Source organism: Rosa chinensis, chromosome 5 (genome assembly GCF_002994745.2).
Source record: "Rosa chinensis cultivar Old Blush chromosome 5, RchiOBHm-V2, whole genome shotgun sequence".
NCBI lineage: Eukaryota > Viridiplantae > Streptophyta > Magnoliopsida > Rosales > Rosaceae > Rosa > Rosa chinensis.
The window spans coordinates 88,904,773-88,924,246 of NC_037092.1; the positions used below are offsets into that span (position 1 = coordinate 88,904,773).

Below are 19,474 nucleotides of genomic sequence, written 5' to 3' on the forward strand. Positions count from 1 at the left end.
GTTCAACTTGAAATACAGGGCGCTTGAAAGATTAGCATAATGTCGGTTTTAGATTCAATTAGACAAGTCTTCGTCTGTCGTACACAAACATTTCTTCATTAAGAGTGTTTTTGTTATAAAATGCTTTGTTGTTCAAACTTCACAAAGTTGTGGTTTGCAGTGAAAACAAACAACGAAACAATTTGTTTTCCTTTTGATCTTTATTTTTGTTACATTGGGAGGAAATTAAACCCCTATCTATCCTAATCCAATTTCCAATCCCTCCCCCCCCCCCCCCAAAAAAAACAAAAAAACAGACAAAAAGAATAAATGAAAAACCAACCTCAATTCCTCCCTCCCCCAAAGATCAAAAGAATATCAGTCTAAGAGTTTGTAGAGTAGAATTAGGAATCCTTATCTTCCCTAAGAGCTTGGTTTTTCCATTTCCTATTAGATTTTAGGTTGGTAATATACTAATATATAAGTGACAGATTTCATTCAACCAAGCTACTAATTTACCTGTCGCCGACAAAAAATTGTAATATTTGATGGGTTTAATGTCTCCCTTTTTTAGTGGAATGGTTAATAAATAATTGATAATATTGCAACTAGTGTGAGTCGAATTGAGACCTTTCACTTACGAAATAATCACTGATACCACTAAATCAAATGCAACCGAGTGTTTGATGCCCCCTTTAAATACCAAACAATATTCAATTTTACTTGATAAGGCTTGGTCCCATTGCTCAACTTTCAAGTCATCAAATCAACCCATCATTGACATTAGTGTGAACTGTGTGATGGTGATTACCGATTGCTGGGTCTGCTCAAGTTTCAAGTCATCAAGCCATTATTGACATTAGACCATTAGTGTGATGGTGATTACTGACATGGTTCTTATATATGGGAAATGTACCCGGCTCTAAAAGGGGATGATTCAGTGCACCGACATAAATAGATGGTTAGATTATATTAAATACACTCTTAAGTTATTAATAAAAATATTAATTATAAATATCAAGGGTTGAGATCATCTTATAAGTGTTGAGTTATTTACACCGTCGGTGCATAAAATAATTTTCAACCCCAAAAAAGAAAGAAGAAAGAAAGAAATAATATGTATGGGAAATGTAGGAATGTTGATGGGGCAAGACGGGGCTGGTGAAGAATGTGATTTCTTGGACGTGGTGCAGGGTTTGGTGGCTTTTACCTGCCTGCTCTGGGTTGAAAGATTTGAATTTGGGGAAAGAGATTCATGGGTATGTGGTGAAAACATGGAATGGGAGGGAATGTGTTTGTTATTAGTAGCGCTCTTGTGAATATATATATAGCGTGTTCGATAAAATGTCTCATTCAAGCAGAGAATTAAGGTGAGTTCACACTAATTTTTTCTTAAAAAGTAAAAAATAAAAAACAAGGCAAAAAAATTCATGCTAGAAAAATTCAAATGGAGGGACTTCACTTGACTTTTTCTTCGACACATTGGCTTGAATAATTGGGATACTGAACAGCAACCGAGAATGCTGAAATTGGTGATCAGTGAGGTCACTGGGGTTGTTGAATAATGCATACGTACTGGTGCTGATCGATATTAATGCATTAATCCAGAATCTTGGATTAGTGCTGTTCTGAATGGGGGAAACTGTACATGCGGAGCTAGGCACTGAAAATTAATGCTTTGGCGTACTTTCTTCTCTTGTCAATGTATAGAGCTGTATCAAAAGCTCAATAGCTCAGATCACTTGATCAGGCCTGAAGGAACTCGATCAGCTTAAACACTCAACTTGCATGTCAATCATCAATTCTTGTTGGGTTTTTGCAGTAGAGTTTGAGGGTATTTTTTCCTCATTTTGATTTAGTTTATGAAGTTGTGCTACTTGTGTCGAGTGTTAACCGTACGTAGTTGATGGAAATACAATATAACATTTTTCCTGTCATAAACTTGCAGGGATTGTTGATTAAACTTGAGATTAGAAGTTTCAAGTTGGGAAAAAAAAAAAAAACACAAACGTAGCCAGGTTCTATTGTTCTTTGATGATCATTTAAATCATTAAAATTCTATGCTTGAGTACATGCATACTGTGATTATTAGAGCCTCAGGTTTCTTTGACTGCGTTGCAACTCCAAGATTAACACTTCGAGGTCAAGTTCTTAACTTTCATTTTCCCATTTCTGTTGTGGAGTTCTGAAAGTAAGTGGCAGCCATGGAAATATTGAGAACTTCCTCTATCCCATCACCACAAGTTCCAGCCAAAATATTTGACAAAACCCAATCCAAAAAACTCACTTTCTTGGGGTTTAAGCAAGTACCCGCTCCATCGCTCTCATTAGTTCAAAGACACAGACCCACATTTAAGACATTCACCAACATATCATCTTCTAATATTACAACTGAGACTGAAAACCCATCTGCAGCACAAGTTGAAAATCAGACCCCAGATGATAAATTTGACTGGTATGCCCACTGGTACCCATTGATGCCAGTTTGTGACCTTGACAAAAGGGTACCACATGCAAAGAAAGTTATGGGTATTGATGTGGTGGTGTGGTGGGATAGAAATGAGAGTGCATGGAAGGTGTTTGATGATGCATGTCCTCACAGATTGGCTCCATTATCTGAAGGGAGGATTGATCGGTGGGGAAGGTTGCAGTGTGTTTATCATGGCTGGTGTTTTAATGGCTCCGGTGACTGCAAGTTCATCCCTCAGGCACCTACCGATGGCCCTCCGGTAATTAACTTTTCAATGACAACCTTGAGAGATTGCTAATTGTGCTAACCTTTGTACGGTATGAAAAAATATAATAGAGTAAGTTCAATACCAGTAATCAACTTTAGACAAAACTTCACATTGATTGCCCAAAAAAAAAAAAAAAAGTTTTAAACAAAACTGTAATGGCAGATTGCTAGTTATATGCTTATGCACGTTAATTTTCATGCGAGTAACTAGAAGATGTCACACAATACCATAGTTAATAGTATATAGAAGCAAATTCGTCGATTGTTCTTGTAGTTTTTCTATTAGTACGTTCTATGAAGTATGAACATAATCTATGCAGTCCTTGAATTTATGGTTTTGGCAAGTTAGTAGCTGGGGATGACCCTTCATACAACTTTCATTCAAGTTGCTAGACCACACTACTGTATCATTTTGATGAACTTAAGGAGAAGGGTATGGTATGCAGAAGCCTTACAGAATTATTATGAAGCTATAGTGTGAATTTCGTTTAACGTTCTTCCTTTTGTAGAACTGTAGAAGTTGTTTTATTTGATGATAATAATCTATGCAATGCATGAATATTAGTGGGGATGAATCTCCAACAATGTTTTGCAGATTCACACATCCAAGAAAGCATGTGTAGCTCCTTATCCAAGTACTGTGCAGAATGGAATAGTGTGGTTCTGGCCAAGTTCCGATCCTGAATACAAAGATATTCTTACAGAGAAAACACCTCCCTACATACCGGAACTGGATGATCCCTCGTATACTTGCTTGATGGGAAATAGAGAGATCCCTTACGGGTAGGTAAAATTATAGTTTTCAACTAATTTGGTCTAAAATCATGTTCTAGTGTTCTACAGAGAGAAATAACACTTTTATATGTAAGAAACCTTATGGATATACTGGGTCTGATTTTCTGTGATGTCAAAGAACTTGTAGCTCTATCCACATGAAGTATTAATTTCCATTCAACGGCAGAAGTGGCTCCTAGTCACATAGAAAAGAAAAGTGTGTCTTTTTGCACAAGTGTAACTAAAACTTTGGAATCTAAAATTTTTGTTTTCCTGTTTCCGAAAAAATCATATAACTTTGCTTCATTTTTTACTTGATCTTCCAGGTATGAGGTCTTGATTGAAAATCTTATGGATCCTGCTCATCTTCCATATGCACATTATGGAATAATGCAAACTCAACAACCAAAAGGTAGATAATTATTTCTGAATCATCTTTGTTGGATGTCTTTATGTTAGCCACTTATGTAGGACTCTTATGCAGGACATCTACATAACTTACTGTATCTTTCCTTTACAGAGAAGGCTGATAGAGAAGGGGGCAGACCATTAGACATGTATGTTCCTAAGTTAGACATAAATGGTTTCATCGCAGAACAGAATCCGGGTCAGAGTAAATTTGTGCCACCATGTGTGTTTTATGTTTCTCTCTTTGATCCAATTGACAATAGTAATGGGGCTGCATCCTCACCTGGAACTGAAAAGGTACTGCATTATGTTGATTGATTTATTTAAATAAAGCTGATTCGGGCAGGTAGATCTTCTGTTATAATTTTCTCATATCCTTTATCTTTGTATTTTTTTCATTTACTTATATGTTTTTATTTTTATTTTTTGTAGGTCTCATTAGCCCAAAACAGCCAAAAGAGAGCTCTTTTAGTTTTTATATGCGTTCCAGTAAGTCCAGGTAATAGCAGATTGATATCGACCTTCCCAGAAAACTTTGGTGTTTGGATTAAGATTCTTCCCCGATGGATATATCACATTGGACAAAACCTGGTTGTGGACTCAGATTTATATTTGCTTCATATTGAGGTGACTCCTTACTCTTTGTATATATTAAGTTTAACATTAACTTGCATCTCACTCATATAATATGTAACAATTTACTTTTCCACTCGAAATAATTATGATAAAGTTCACATACGTTATGATAATTGGATAAGACTTGCTCCCAGATTCTAGTAATTAATGATAATTGTGATATATAAAGTTACTAGAATGCAGCAGCAGAGGAATGGAAAAGGAAACCCATAGGAAACTTTGGTTCTGCAAATTTGCAGAAAAAACAACAACGCGGAAGAGAATGACTCAATAATGTGTTATTCTTTCAACTTGTCAGACTGTTAATTTCATTTTCTTGGATAACTTCAAAAATTGGGCTCAAAAGTTGTTTACAAATTCTTGAATGTGGGCACCATGTTTCTCTGCATGCTTATGAGGAAACTTTCAGTTGCTGATAGATCAATAGTTGTCACAGAGTCAGGAGAACTGGAAATGATCCTAATACTTAGTTAGCTGTTTTCTTTCTTTTCTGTTTTGGGCCTTTTGGCTACCTTGTAACCAAAAAAAAAAATTAGGATTCAGTGCATTCATTTTTGGAGTTATTTCAATAAATTCATCTTCTTCTTTTTTTCCTTCTAATTTCGTGTAGTGATGCTTGAATTTCTAGACGTAACCATGGTAGTAGTGGTCACAAATTTTCATTTTGTAATACCTAGTCTGAACTCTGAACACTTATTTAATGTCCAAGCCCTTGATGAATGTTTTAAAAGTTTGAGCTTTCTTTCACAGAGAGAAAGAACTGTTTTTTCTTTCCCCATTCCTTTATGGTAACTGCCTAACTGGTAAGTTAGTATTCGCGGCACTGGCTACCCGCTACTGTTAAATAGTTGGAATCAAGTCCTAGAAATTGCAGGACGCTTCTCCTGAACTTTTTTATAAGAGAAATAGATATTGAATTATGTGTGCAGCACACGATCATGAAATGAAGTTACATTTTTAGACATGCTTTCGGGTTCTTATTGTACAGGAACGTAGGATAATGGATGCTGGTCTTACCCAGTGGCAGAATGCCTGTTTTGTGCCAACAAAGTCAGATGCCGTTGTCATTGGTTTCCGAAAGTGGTTAAACAAGTATGCAGGGGGTCAAGTAGATTGGAGAGGCAAGTTCACAGGGGCTCTTCCCCCTACTCCTCCTAAAGAACAGTTGTTGGACAGGTAACCTTCATGCAACACCAAAGATGCAATAAACTCTAGTTTAATTAACTACTTAGTTCAGAAAATTGGTGCCATTTTACTGTTATCTGTAAAATTTCGAGACAGCAAAGTAGATCGTCACATGAGTCTTGGAAATGCTAGAGTTTGGTGAAAATTTGTGTATAGAATACTTCATGCTAAAGTTTGGTAGAAGTTTGTGTATAGAATACTTCTGTTATGGCGATACAAATGCCATTAAAATACAAGCATTTGTCTTACCAGCTGGTTGTGTTGTGATCCTTAGAACTAAGGTTGCAGAGTATTGTCAGTCTTTGATTCACTCAGGAGAATTTGCACAACTTTTTTAGGTACTGGTCTCATGTGGTGAACTGCAGCAGTTGCAATGCTGCCCACAAAGCTCTGTGCATGCTTGAAGTTGTATTGCAGGTCGTCTCATTTTCTTTACTCGGAATTGTCGCTGCAATCAAGCAAGGAGTGCTATCATCAGTGGTTGCGAGAACTGCGCTAGTTGCAACAGCTCTACTCTGCTTGGCGGCTTCAAAATGGTTGGCTCATTTTATCTACAAAACTTTTCACTTTCACGACTACAACCATGCCCTTGTGTAAGATTGACTGTTTATTAGCATACGACGTAATGTAATTACTGTATGATATACTGAACGCTTGGAACCAAAAATTGTTAGAAAATAAGTTTGTGCAACAGTACGCAAGAGAATTATTGTGTAAATGCGGAATTCGGCCTCTTACATTCCTTCTTCTATTGCCATTTGAAAGAAAAAGGAACACGTTGTGACACAACAAATTAATCCCTTCCCTAAATAATATTGCATCACAATGAGAATATGAATGTGAATATACAAGAGGGCACCAGCATGGCACTCTAAGTCAACAACACCATCGAACACACTCCGCTAGAGGACGTCTGACTCCAGTCAGTCCGCTCTATCAACAACGCCATCCAGATGCAATAGAGTAGACAAACCACCGCGTCCACCGGCTGTAGAAAAAAACAGATGGCCTCCACCACCATAGCCGCAATGGCTCGTTGCCCCAACCCCTAATCCGAGACCAAGATCACACTGCCGCCATCACCGAGGGCGACACAGACAGTAAGCTAGGAAGAGCAGGCCAAGGACAGCTATAGCGACAACCATAAAGTTTGGGAGTTATGTCAAAGACTGGAGGCCAGCGAGTAACCTTAGCAGAGCGATTAGGTCAGAGAGCAAATTGAGATTCTTTTAGTAATTGAATATTTGAATCAACTGGAAAGATTTTTAGCTTAAACATTCAGAATACACATTAAGGAACTTCTAGCAACTTCTATTTTCTCAGTCTTTAGTTATTTCACAAAATATGCTTCTACAGTCCTATGTTTTTTCTTTGTATTTAAACTAAATTGAACTTCATCCTTAATTTTTTACACTGCATGCACATAATTTAGTATCTCTTTTTTCATTTTGTAGTAATTAGTTATTCAAGGTTACTATTCCTTAAAATGCATCTTTTGGAGAAAAGGTAGAGCAAAACTGTCATTTGGATCTTAATCATTTTTAGTACATTGTATTCAATATCCCTCCATAGCTTCATCAGTAGGCGATTCCATCACTATATCATTTTCATTAGGATAATTCAAAATGTGCTCAAACTTCCATCACATTTCTACTAGTCTAACCACACGCGTGAGTGTGAGTCAATTGGCATTTAAAAAAGAAATAATGATTATGCGGTTAGTTTTTTTTTTTTTTCCTCTTTTTTTTTTTTATAGGGGCATTTTAATGCGACGTTTTAATTGTTATTTCCTCATATTTACTTAGTTATTTCCTTAAATAAATCATTTTTGTTTAGGAAAGTTTCTACTTTTAGAAAGTTTCTATTTTCAATAAAAGTTTCTATTTTTAGTAATAGTTTCTATTTCCAGGTTCTGAGAGCAAATAAAGCTGAAATGAGCTCAAAAGAGGAAAGAGGAGCTAGAAAACGTTGAAGGGAGCTGAGACAAGGCAAAAGGGCTGCATAAATGAGTTGAAGCAAAGAAATGAAGTTTTCCTGGTCCAACCAGGAAATCCTGTTCAGAAGATGAAACTTTGTCAAGCAAGACTCCTGAGTCAACCAGGAAGCATGATCGAAATAATGAAGGAAAATGACGTTGAGAGAAGAGTCCTGGGGGCACTAGGAGACATCATAGCTTGAAGATGACACATGGAGGCCCAAGATCCTTCTAGAGTAATGTGGGTTTTGGCAAAATGGATAAAAGCCCAATTGATTTAGGGTTTTTGACGCACAAAGAGATATTTTTGGAGGATTTATGTGTTTTGCAGTGAAATACCAAGAGAGAATTATGGAGCGTGAAAATCAAGAAAATATGAACACGTCTACCAGATGTCAAAGGAGTATGAACATTTGAGGCACATCGAATCTCACTAGATGCCGAATCATGATTAATTTTCTCCAACACGGGATAGCTGTCATAGCTATAGTTTTGTCCATCTAGGTGGTCGACAAGTCTGCCTTGTTTTGGCCAATAATGATTGGTACCAGGCAGAACAAAGGTTAACTATTGTTGTGGTAATGTTTGAATATGCAATGGCGGACAAGAAGAAGAAGAACAACAAGAACAAGAAATGGGAAGAACCACAATCCGATTCAATGGGCCAATTCAATTTCCTGGCTACTCGGCTCATTGAATTCGATAATGGGCTGGAAGAACCTTATCAAGGCATTCGCGCAGCTATGCTTGGTGCCTTTGTGGTACCTCCTCCTGAGCCAGTGCCAGAATTGCTCCCACAGAATCATAAAGCTGATGGTGTTGGTACATTATTTGTTACATCACCCACAAAAGCCGCTGCTGCTCCTCACAAGAAATCTCATCTCAATCCAGCAGCAAAATCATTCTCTCCATCTGCTTTTAATAGTAACATTGCCACATACAATCATTACATAACCGAAACAGGAATGGATGGTTCTCAGATTTTACAGCTACCTAGCGTTGGACGTATGGTTGCACCGACGAGTACACTTGGATATGCTCATCAGTATCAGTATCCGTATCCTTTTCAGACCGGAACATATCCAAATTCTCATTCTCAGGCTGTTTTTCGACACATGGGAAGCTGGGAACCAACGCTCGGATTTGGAATTCATGGCGGCAACAAGGGTTCTCAGTTTTTACAACAACCAACTGTTGGACAAATGGTAGCGCCGACAAAGACAGTTCGGTATGTGGATCAGTATCAGTATCCTTCTCAGACCGGACCATATCCAAATTCTCATCCTCAAGCTATTGTTGGACACATGGGAAATTGGGTATCAACACTCGGGTATGCTCCTGTTCAGGCCGGACCAGCTTATCCAACTTCTCAAACTGAAGCTCACCTAGGACACTACAGTCACGACTTTTGCTATCCGACCTTTTATCAGAGGTACAGTTAACCGTCGGATCAGCCTCTAGGAAGTGACTATGCCAAGATTTGCTGCCGCTACATTAGTATAGCATCTAACAAGCCTGCTGTTAAGGTCTATCTTCTGAAGATGAATTCCTTGCTTCTTATGATCTCCGACTTTTACATGTAATAATACCTAGTTTTACATTCAATATAGTACAGTTCCCGAAAGCCATTCTTAGCATTGCAAAAATGCTTGGACAGTTGTAGTTTTACGCATATAAAATATCAAAGAATCATGTATAGTGCCTGCTTTCTTTCTGGACAAGTAAAGGAAAATTGAAATTGTAATTACACTGCTCCTCCTTCCTAATCCCTTTTCTGTTTGTTGTTTTCCTTATTAATTGGAATATTAAGTGATACTAGTCCATCAATTATTTGATGATGCACAATCTTATATTCTCAAATGATGTATAAGTTGAATCATACTATAGAAAATCATACAATTGTATTCGTGCAGGAGAGCATGAAGCCCCTTCTGCCGAACAGCTAAGGTCTGCTCATGTGATTGTATGCATATAACGTTGCTCAGTGTGAAGCTGATATATATATCACTAAACAAATTGTAAATGTGTAATTAAAGACAGTAGGAAGAAGAGAACCTACAACTTGGTATGGACAAAACAAAAGGAGTTTGTATAATATTTGAGAGTGTAGATATGTATCTGCAATACAGCAATACCCATTCTGGTGTGAGAGGATTGAGCCTTGACTACTAGTAATGGCCTCCCAAGAAATCAGCATCTTTACTTTGCAGCACAAAACAAAGAAACTGCAATATGGATCAGCTAGTTTATGAAATACTGGATGAGAGTGCAGCATGGCGTGCCACAAATGACTCGACCAGTGGATTTACAAGATCAGGTGCTTCATCCTTCAGGTACATTATAACAAAGTAAGAATCGATATTCGTTGCCATCAAGAATATGATGAGCATTTGTACAAATTAAACTCAGCTATCAGTGACTAAATAAATCTACTTATGGTTTGGAGCTAGGCACCAGTTTCTCATAACCCAGATTTTAGAGTATGATACTAAACCATAATCTACATTTAATATATAGTCATGCCTTTCCTCAACAATTTAATCTAATCTACTAAGCTATATTATGAAGAGTCCACTCAAAAGAAGCTTATAAGAATCTACACTAGTTCAACATATATCGTTTATGGAAACAAATTATAACCCCTGCATGTGCGTGCACTGGAGAGAGAGAGAGAGAGAGACCTGAGGGCAGTGGCCAACATTAGGAAGAACAACAAAGTCTTCTACAGATTCAAAATTCCCATAGGCACGTCCAAGTTCAATAGGTTCCCATGGATCCTTGTCACCCCATGCTATCAAAACAGGACACTGTAAAGAGAAGAAGAGCAAAACAACAAGCAGCATTTTTAAATATTAGTATTAGTAACCTTTGACTGCTGGGAATTAGTCATCATACCAGAATCAGTTTAGGACACTAACCTTCACTTTAGGTAATAGTTCCTCAGGTAGAGGACCATCTGAATAACAAATGAACTCCAAAAACACGTCTACGGCACCAGGCTCAAGTCCTGGAAGAAGGATTTTTTCAACTAGTTCATCTGTCACTTGGGAGGTATCATGGTAGCACTGAAATGCAATCATTGGTATCAGTAAACATGAACCAAAACGCAAAAAAGCAAGGCTGCAAGTTTTCGTGATTCTTTAGTTGCTAATAGCACAGATGATGGAAGGAATTCACTGCACAACTCAAAAATTAATGTAGCAGAAAGTGTGTTGATGGAAGAAACAAGAAATGCTTGTTGTGGTAAGAATGAAGTAGTAATAGGCTTGTTTCATGTTGAGACATATCTGCTTAGCTACGTGTTGCCTCAGAGTGAAGAAGCTATATTTAGCTACGTGATTCAGTTTGCAATGAGGTTGCCAGGCCTTATCAGCACATCAAGGCCATTGACTCATACCAAACTAAATAGAGCTTATCATAGCTGAAAACTCTGTTGTTGCAGTAAAGACGCAAAAGAGTTATATGCATTACAATTCTGTGACCTAATAATGAGCTGCTACTTCTGTATGCACTAATTTTGTTGGAGCACTTATCATCATCACAACTTAATGACTTCTTCATCATCAGGGCTAAGCACTTCTCAACAACTGTGATGATAAACAAGTCATTAAATTGTAAAGAAACTTTGTTGGCCAATCCGATCACCTTGGTTTATGTACTTGCAGCTTATCAAAAAATAATATAGGTACATATATATCAGAATACATGGCAAAGGATATCAGAAATTACCTGGCGAAGGATATTCTTCACAGACTCTGGTGTCGCAACAGTTTTGAAAAAGTATTTGCCAACATCAGTATTTCTGCCACAACAGCATAACTACCATGAACTTTAAGTGTGAACAAAGGAACTTAACATAAGAAACAACAGCTATATAATCTAGCTTTACCTCAGTAAGTTCTGAAATGATTTTATCAATGGTTTCCCATACCAAGGCTGCTTTTTAATATGAAGCATACGAAGAGAAATATTTATAAGCATTAGACCCTTGCATATCTGTGGCTCCATAAATGCTGCCTGAAGACCAACAAGACCTATGTGAAGGCCACAAAAATTTATAAGGCTAGATAGGTTAATCATTGTTATTAATAATACAAAATATATATATATATATATATATATATTATTAAAGATCACAGGATCCAGTAAATATTAAAGAGAATAGATATGCATAAGGACTCATAAAGCATGAGAAACATTGATACCTCCAATAGAGTTGCATATGAAGAATGCTTCATCCTTGATAACATCAACACAAAATTCATTTATCTGAGTGGCCCATGTATCAAATGTGTAAAAGGGACTTTCACCAAATTGACGAGGATTTGGTTTGTCAGAGTACCCATAACCAATGAGATCAATAGAGTACACCCTATGTCTTCTTGCTAGAACTGGAATATTTTTTCTCCAGTGGTCACTGCAAAGAATAACAAGTACTGACCCTGATAAATTAATCACGAAATGAAAGAGATCATTAAACAAAACTCTTAAAACGTATAGCATACACTGAGACTCAGCAATAACTCAGGATTGCAAGTATTTGAAGCAAGAAACTCCTAAAATAGATGATTACCAAATTGTGGGGGAAACAAACAGACAAACAAAAAATGGATGTGTGTGCGCGAAGTCATGGATGTATTTAGTAATTTGTGCATGAAATACCTATAGCAATTAGTTGTCTGCTAATGAGAAGTAATGTGTAGACCTGTTTGCTCCAAACCCATGAACTAATACTAAAGCCGGGCCACTGTTGCCAGCATGTTGATAGCGGATAGAATAACCCTTCCAGTTCCAAAAACTACAACAAAACAAAGTAAAAATGACATTACGAATTAGGCAAGAGAATCATCAAACTCCACCATCAGAAAAGGAAAATGTAAATACCCATCAATTACAATTAAAAAGAAAACAAAGGACAAATGCAAGGTAATAAACAATAGAAACCAAAACTAAAGAACTTTTTAAGCTAAAAACCAGCATGTGCATTGAATATCTTCAAAGCTGATCAGTATATCAAAAGCCTAAAACCTCTATAAAACCACATGAGCAATTAAAGTGGAGATTTCAGAGTGTTGCAGAAACACAGAAAGATGTAGCTTTAATTTTGTGAGACTTTCAACTTGCGACTCTTTCCAGTTCAAATTTTTTTTCCCTCTTAGTTTTAATCCTCACTCATCTTAGTCTTTAATTTTGGTTCAGTTGTTATTCCCAGTTTCTTCTATTATTCCTATTCACTACAACCAAATAGACCCTAAATCCAAATGCCAACTCTAAACCAATTCAGAAGATTATACAACAAGATAAACCGAAAGAAAGGTACCTGCTTTGAACTTGGACCTCAGGAGCATTGTTGGCTTCAATTTGACCATTTAAGGAAGAAAATAGGACAAACCCACTTGATTTCGACCCACTAAACTTAGAAATGCGACCAGGCATCTGAAATTGATGGAGGTTTCCTTTGCTGAAAGTGAGTGAAAGTGGAGCTATCCTCATGCTTCTTTGAGAGGACACAAATGGAAAATCCAGTTTTGACAAAGACAGAGCAGGAGCACTAGTAGTTGCCATGGCTCTGATACAATCAGAGAGGCTAATGGAGTGTGATATAGAATGCTCACAATACGGCCATGGATGATGAACTCAAGTGGTTTGTGTTTAGTTGTGAAGAGGTTCAGTTCAACCAAGCGTTAGAGGTGTGTGCTTTGTTTCATGTTTAGGCTAGCTCCACGTACACAACTTGCCAATTGGCCCATCCTCTAGTTAAAGAGCTAAACGACGTCATTCTGACCTTCTGGATATAAACAATGCACCACAGAAAATCACTGCAACTTTAGTGGGACAGCATGTACTTGAACTTGACAATCAGGCAAAGAAAAAAAAAGTACTTGAACTACAATTAGGCAAATAAGTCGTAACCAAATATATGAAATTGGATGCATTACTTCGGGTGCTGAATGAACAGGGAAGGATCAATATATTCCAAGAATAAACATATTACAAAATACAACCAGTACCGAAGAGATGAGTCACATTTCGTCAATACTTTGTTAATCCTAAAACTTGACAGAAAGTCGAGCTCAGGCCAAAATTTGTTCAAAATTGGCAATACAGTATGTTGCTTGAAGAGAACTCAGACTAGGAGGAATACAAATGGGAGGAAGTGTATTCCAACTTATACTAGATTGAATATAGCGGCCCAAGATCTTTAGTTCAAGTGGCAAAGTGGTATTGAGGGTCTAGGTCCTAGGTACTAGCATCGGTGTAATAGAGAAAAGAACACCATCTGTAGTTAGGTCTGTTCATTCCATTCCTATAAAATAAAAAGGTCAATCCATATCATGAAGGCACTTTGAACTTTAACTGCAGTCATCCAAAGCTTTGGTTCTTATTGTCCCGTGGTATGCCATCATCTTGATCATGGGATAAAACAAAATCAGGCACCTCTTCAATATCCTCTGCAGGCTGATGTACAATGAAAGGAAGATGATTACTAAATGGAAAACAAATAAATATGGAATGGAACTCTTAAGAACAAGTGGAAAAGCTTTACAAACCTGCCACCGTTGCAACAGATGCCAAAATATAAAATCAATGATCATAACCAAGCAAAAAAGCTTTCCTGCCCAAGCTCCACATGAGAGGTATCTATGATAAAATTAAGAAGAAAAAAAAAATGAACCAAAAATCAAGTGATTAGCAAATCTTGAATATTCCCTAACATGTTTCTGCAATCTCAAAACATCAAGATGAAAGCACACCGTGAGAGTCGTTTTAAGAGATTTTGCTTTGAGCATTTCAAAGCACGGTCATAAACAATCTCTGTCCGTTTTGCAACATCATGCCAATTGTAAAGTTCCTTCATCTAGAAAGAGATAAAAAGAAAAACAAGCACATTTAATCACTGTACAAATAGTAATTGACCACCGTATTTAAAAGAGTACACTCACACGATTGTGCATTTGTTCTGGGTCAATGTTGGGAAGTATTGATATTGCCTTCTCTATTGCTTGAACCATGTCACTAGGATCTGGTTTTGCAAGTACAACCATGTCATCTGGTAGAACCTATATAAAGAATTGGTGTTAGGCTGTTAGCTAAGCCAAATTGGATGCAATGATTCCATAAATTCTACCCTAAGAGAAAAACTTATACGAGATGAAAACATACAGTCAAAGATTTCAAAGTTCATACCTCTGGGACACCTCCTACTCGTGTACTGACTGTTAATAACCCGCAACTAGCAGCCTCTAAGATGGCTATGCAAAAAGCTTCTGTTAATGAACTGCCAGAAGGGTAGAAAATTGCATTAGGGAGAAGGGAAAAAGGGACTTAAAAGGCAAATCTGTTTGAACGCCATAGGATAAGTTTATGTTGATACAAGTTCATTCACATCTATATAAAACTGAAGGCGTGATGCTTGTAGGTGTATGCTTCTACACAATTGTTTCACAATGCAAAAATGTAATTGATACCAACAAGGGAATAGATAAACTATCCATAGAGTCTCATAATCGTGTAGAGCCAACTGAAACAATAATCTTGAGTGGCCTAATACATAAACAATGCTAATACAAAATTCAATTAATAGTAGCTACTCTCTTAGTAGTGTTGATCTGTTCAGTTCAACTCAGAGAAAACTGGCACTTTATTTCTAACTATTGCAATATCTCTATAAATGGTAGATAAAGCCAAACTGACCACTGGCTAAACTAAACTACCAGATTCCAAAAATGCAAGTTTTCGGTGTCGCTACTGAATTACTTACAGAACCAATTCTCCAAATAATTAACAGTTACAATGAAAGAAGAAATTAATGGATACCTGTTTAAGAATATATGGCCAGTAATAAGAACAGATCGTACTTGAGAGTGTTGAACGGCACCTAACATTTCGACTCGATCTTGTAGGGAATGTTTTTCCCTCATCTCTTCCAACCGCACACGTTTAGGTCCATCTCCTCCAACAATGAAACGAACCTTACCACATATTTTTGAATGAGATGATTGAGTGCTAATTAACTATGCCTATAATTACATCCAATTATGTCATGATTCAACCACCCTCAAGATTTTCTTGATTGGAAGAAAAAAATTTGAGAGAGAGAGAGAGAAAATAATATCCCCCTTAGGCTATAGTAAGGCCTTGAAGCGCATAAAAGATTTTAAATGTAATGCTGATAAGTGATTAGTATATGATTGTCTCAAACCATCAGATAAATATTGAGTATACACATTGAATGTCCTTGTTGATACCAAACTTCATTTCATAGAATCAATATATGAGAAATGTAATATTTTCATTAATTAAAATCTTAAAATAACTCACATTGGGATATAAACGGCAAACTTCTGGAATAACTTCAACAAGCAGATCTGCACCTTTTCGGTAAACCAACCTACTTATAACAACAATAACAATTTCATGACGACTCAGTCGCGTTGGTGCCGGCTTGAACATAGCTGTGTCAACAGCATTAGGTATTACAAACACCTTTTCTGGTGGCAAACCTGACCGTAGCACAGTGTTCTCCTTGCTTGTATGAGAAACACAAATGGCCTGACTCACTTCCGCTAAAGTAAACTGCAAGACCTTGTTCATGTGTATGCTTCCCGCATCAGCGAAACCATAGAGTGAATGATCTGTAAACACAACCTTATAACCCATTGTGCGTGCGTGCATCAAAGCCTCGTGGCAAAGAGTTGAGAAGGCTTGATGCCCATGTACCAACGATATATTCTCTCGAATAAGGATAGTCCTCACAATTGGAAGTGTCCCGTAAAATGTTGGAAAAGTATTCTGCATAAGAAACGGCCGCCATGGTACATAATACACTTTCAGGCCGCCTGTCATATATCTCACTCCAGAACGATTCTGGTATGCATGAGTCATTACCACCACCTGAACAATCAAAACTGATGGTTCATCTACTCAACAACTAAGAAACAAAGAAAATACGCAACTAAAGATACGTTATTCTGAGTAGCTCAAATGACTTGGAAGATGAGATGCTCCAAAGTTATTAAAACAAAGCGTCGCAACACCATTCAATACATAAACAATGATAACCATACCATGCTATCTAATGCCCAATTACATATACACAAAGCTTCAGCATTCATGTGATTAGTTGAAGACCATTATGTAAGCAAGTAAATAAACCCGCAATTTAGTTTGAGCTTTCGTTTTCAGTGCAATTAAACGATTAAAGATACAAGTATGCACACAAAGAACCCAGAAGGCTTAAGAGACTATGGTGTCTGACCTTGTGACCAAGCTTGAGAAGGCATTGTGAAAGATAGTAGATGTGATTCTCCACACCACCAAAGTTGGGGTAGAAAAAATCAGAAACCATGAGAATTCTATGCCTTTTCCGCTCCCCCATTCCTGTATTTTCAATTGGGCCTGCAATTAGTTCAACAAAAATCCAATCTTTATGAGACAAAGGCACCAGCTTTTTCGATTATGAACTACAATGAGGCTGAATCAACAAAAAATCGAAATGGGTCGAAACCAAATGAGATATATAACAAACTACGCTGCAAAAGAATCAAACTTTAAGTATGTAACAATCTGAGCTGTGATTGAAGCTTAAAAATTTGATACCAAAAATGAAATCTTGAGAAAAGAGAAGTGAAGATTTACGTCAAAATTGCAGAGCAACTTGATCGGATCGGAGGCTTGGGGTGATCTGAGAAATCGCATATCAAATTTGAGAGGCTGAGTGAGAAGAGGAGAGAGAGAAAAGCGCCAGAAGTGGCAGGGGCAGTTGTGGAAGTTCATGTAGAGTCTATTTTTCACTTGAGAAAAAGGTTTATTTCTGAAATGAAGCTAGTTATGAGAAATTAGAGCATGAAAAATCATGTTAGGGAGTCTAGGCAAGTACTATACTTAGCTGAAGTCGGTCGTTCTTAATCTGTACATCACTGTTGTGAATTATATTAAATGTGAAGAATGTGTAGGTTTTGTGACGTTTTAGAGTCGCAATAGCAGATTGTGTTCGTGTCGTGTTATTTTATGTTTTGTTTTACATATAATTGTTTTAACACGACTAATTAAACCTGATTGACCCGCAATATGTATCGTGTACTTGTATTACATTCCGTATAGAATTGGTCAACATGTAAGAAGTAGTACACAACCACACTAGCTATTTTTGAAATTGTGTATTCGTAATTCGTTGTAGCACATGCATAGTCATAGTTGGTACATGGAATGAGGCCTGTATAATCACAAGAATGTTGAACATTCCCTCCACTTTGATATCTGATATCTGAGTGGGAATTGTATGTTGTTAAGTTGTAGAATGGTAGGTTATAATAATTCTACCTTCATCTGTATTATTGCTTGACTACTTCAGAGAGCAATCTGACTGTGGGTTGTTAACTTGAAGATATACATTAGCCTCACCCTTCTGTCATCCAATTTCCTTGTCTTACGATATCCGTACGTTTCATTCATCTTGATGCTCTTGTTGTTTGAGTTTTACATTTTGTGGAACTACATTAAACATTTTGTATAGGTAAAGCCAAATTTTGGAGCTTAGATACATACATGCTCCACAAATGTTACTTCCCGTCCCTTATTCATGCTCTATTGATTCCATGGTACAGTCTAGCTCTTACTGGACGAGCTTTCGACTACTGTAAATGAAAGTGGTAGAAGATCTTCGTCTCTTCGAAAGAAAAATGACCTGGTTACTTGGTTAGTACGATATATATATGATCATTCAAACCTTTATTCACATGAGTAGCATCCGATCGCTTATCGTTAGAAAATGTGTATACGCTTGTGAGTTAATATTTTTGTTCTCGATGCTAATTGGCAAAGTATTTTTCTATCATTCTTGATTGTACTCCTGACATTAGTAAAAGAGAATAAATGACTTTGATTTTGAGATATGTGAATATATCAAAAACCCCAGCAAAATTAGAAGAATAGTTCTTAGAGTTTTTAAGAGTAGATGACACCACAGGAAAAGGACTTTTTGATGAACTTATAAGTGTTATAGCCAAACTAGAACTTGATATTAATGATGCTAGAGGGCAGGGGTATGATAATGGTTCTAACTTGAAGAGAAAATATCAAGCTGTCCAGAAAAGGTTGTTAGAAATTAATCCAAGAGCATTCTACACACCATGTGGCTCTCATAATTTAAACCTTGTGCATTGACTGCTTTCTGACATGGCTAACTCTTGTCCTAAAGCTAAAACTTTTTTTGGAATTGTACAGAAAATATATGTATTATTTTCTTCTTCAACAAAGAGGTGGAAAATTTTAGACGATAATGTAAGTGATTTAACTATCAAAGCATTGGCTACAACACGGTGGGAAAGTCAGGTAGAAAGTGTCAAGGCTATTAGATATCAAGCTCCACAAATTAGAGCTGCTTTACAACAATTAGCAAATGTAGATGACTTAGATGGTGCACTAAAATGTGAAGCTGAAATGTTAGCGGACTATGCTTTTGCAAACTTTGAATTTTTATTAGGCATGATTATCTGGTATGATATTCTATATGTTGTTGACTTGGTTAGTAAACAGCTACAATCTAAAGACATGGATATTGGTGATGCTATTAAATTGTTAGAAGGCTTGGTTTCTTTTTTTTATAAAGTATAGAGAATATGGATTTACATATGCTATGATTTTAGCTAGAGAGATTGCACTTGAAATGGAAATAGAACCTATATTTCGTGAAAAACGTAGGACTTGTAGAAAAAAAACAGTTTGATGAGAATGCAAATGATGAACCAACATTTTCTGTTGAAGATACTTTTAGGACT

The 19,474-nt window shown here is 36.9% G+C and overlaps 3 protein-coding genes across 4 annotated transcripts; 1 reads left to right on the top strand and 2 right to left on the bottom strand.

Annotated features, from left to right (window-relative positions):
- Window positions 1–1,929: 1,929 nt before the first annotated feature.
- Window positions 1,930–6,444, top strand: LOC112167245 (protochlorophyllide-dependent translocon component 52, chloroplastic). The gene is made up of 7 exons (XM_024304249.2): window positions 1,930–2,708; window positions 3,312–3,499; window positions 3,817–3,902; window positions 4,011–4,195; window positions 4,331–4,525; window positions 5,523–5,710; window positions 6,058–6,444. The coding sequence occupies exons 1-7, from the start codon at window positions 2,184–2,186 to the stop codon at window positions 6,314–6,316; spliced, it is 1,626 nt and encodes a 541-aa protein (XP_024160017.1). The 5' UTR covers window positions 1,930–2,183; the 3' UTR covers window positions 6,317–6,444.
- A 3,216-nt stretch (window positions 6,445–9,660) lies between these two features.
- LOC112166553 (uncharacterized hydrolase YugF) lies at window positions 9,661–13,474 on the bottom strand. The gene is made up of 8 exons (XM_024303429.2): window positions 13,015–13,474; window positions 12,400–12,492; window positions 11,900–12,111; window positions 11,584–11,728; window positions 11,424–11,496; window positions 10,613–10,759; window positions 10,376–10,501; window positions 9,661–10,021 (listed from the first exon to the last, which is right to left on the bottom strand). The coding sequence occupies exons 1-8, from the start codon at window positions 13,257–13,259 to the stop codon at window positions 9,941–9,943; spliced, it is 1,122 nt and encodes a 373-aa protein (XP_024159197.1). The 5' UTR covers window positions 13,260–13,474; the 3' UTR covers window positions 9,661–9,940.
- A 168-nt stretch (window positions 13,475–13,642) lies between these two features.
- On the bottom strand, window positions 13,643–17,517 carry LOC112166552 (phosphatidylinositol N-acetylglucosaminyltransferase subunit A). 2 transcript variants are annotated; one of them, XM_024303427.2, is made up of 9 exons: window positions 17,338–17,517; window positions 16,954–17,096; window positions 16,017–16,589; window positions 15,513–15,667; window positions 14,883–14,973; window positions 14,639–14,755; window positions 14,450–14,553; window positions 14,246–14,336; window positions 13,643–14,153 (listed from the first exon to the last, which is right to left on the bottom strand). In XM_024303427.2, exons 2-9 carry the CDS (start codon window positions 17,071–17,073, stop codon window positions 14,058–14,060), a joined length of 1,347 nt encoding a protein of 448 aa, XP_024159195.1. In that variant the 5' UTR covers window positions 17,074–17,096; window positions 17,338–17,517; the 3' UTR covers window positions 13,643–14,057. The 2 variants fall into 2 exon arrangements, with proteins under 2 accessions (XP_024159195.1, XP_024159196.1); XM_024303428.2 differs by having other exon boundaries at window positions 16,954–17,093; window positions 17,334–17,517.
- Window positions 17,518–19,474: the final 1,957 nt, after the last annotated feature.

Coding starts and splice junctions, on each gene's coding strand:
- LOC112167245 (XM_024304249.2), top strand. CDS start 2,184: ATGGAAATATTGAGAACTTCCTCTATCCCATCACCACAAGTTCCAGCC. Junction 2,709..3,311: donor CACCTACCGATGGCCCTCCG/GTAATTAACTTT, acceptor AATGTTTTGCAG/ATTCACACATCCAAGAAAGC. Junction 4,196..4,330: donor CCTCACCTGGAACTGAAAAG/GTACTGCATTAT, acceptor TATTTTTTGTAG/GTCTCATTAGCCCAAAACAG.
- LOC112166553 (XM_024303429.2), bottom strand. CDS start 13,259: ATGGCAACTACTAGTGCTCCTGCTCTGTCTTTGTCAAAACTGGATTTT. Junction 12,112..12,399: donor CATGGGTTTGGAGCAAACAG/GTCTACACATTA, acceptor TATTCTTTGCAG/TGACCACTGGAGAAAAAATA. Junction 11,729..11,899: donor CATATGCAACTCTATTGGAG/GTATCAATGTTT, acceptor GCCTTCACATAG/GTCTTGTTGGTCTTCAGGCA.
- LOC112166552 (XM_024303427.2), bottom strand. CDS start 17,073: ATGGGGGAGCGGAAAAGGCATAGAATTCTCATGGTTTCTGATTTTTTC. Junction 14,974..15,512: donor GGCCATATATTCTTAAACAG/GTATCCATTAAT, acceptor CCCTTCTGGCAG/TTCATTAACAGAAGCTTTTT. Junction 14,756..14,882: donor GAGTAGGAGGTGTCCCAGAG/GTATGAACTTTG, acceptor TTCTTTATATAG/GTTCTACCAGATGACATGGT.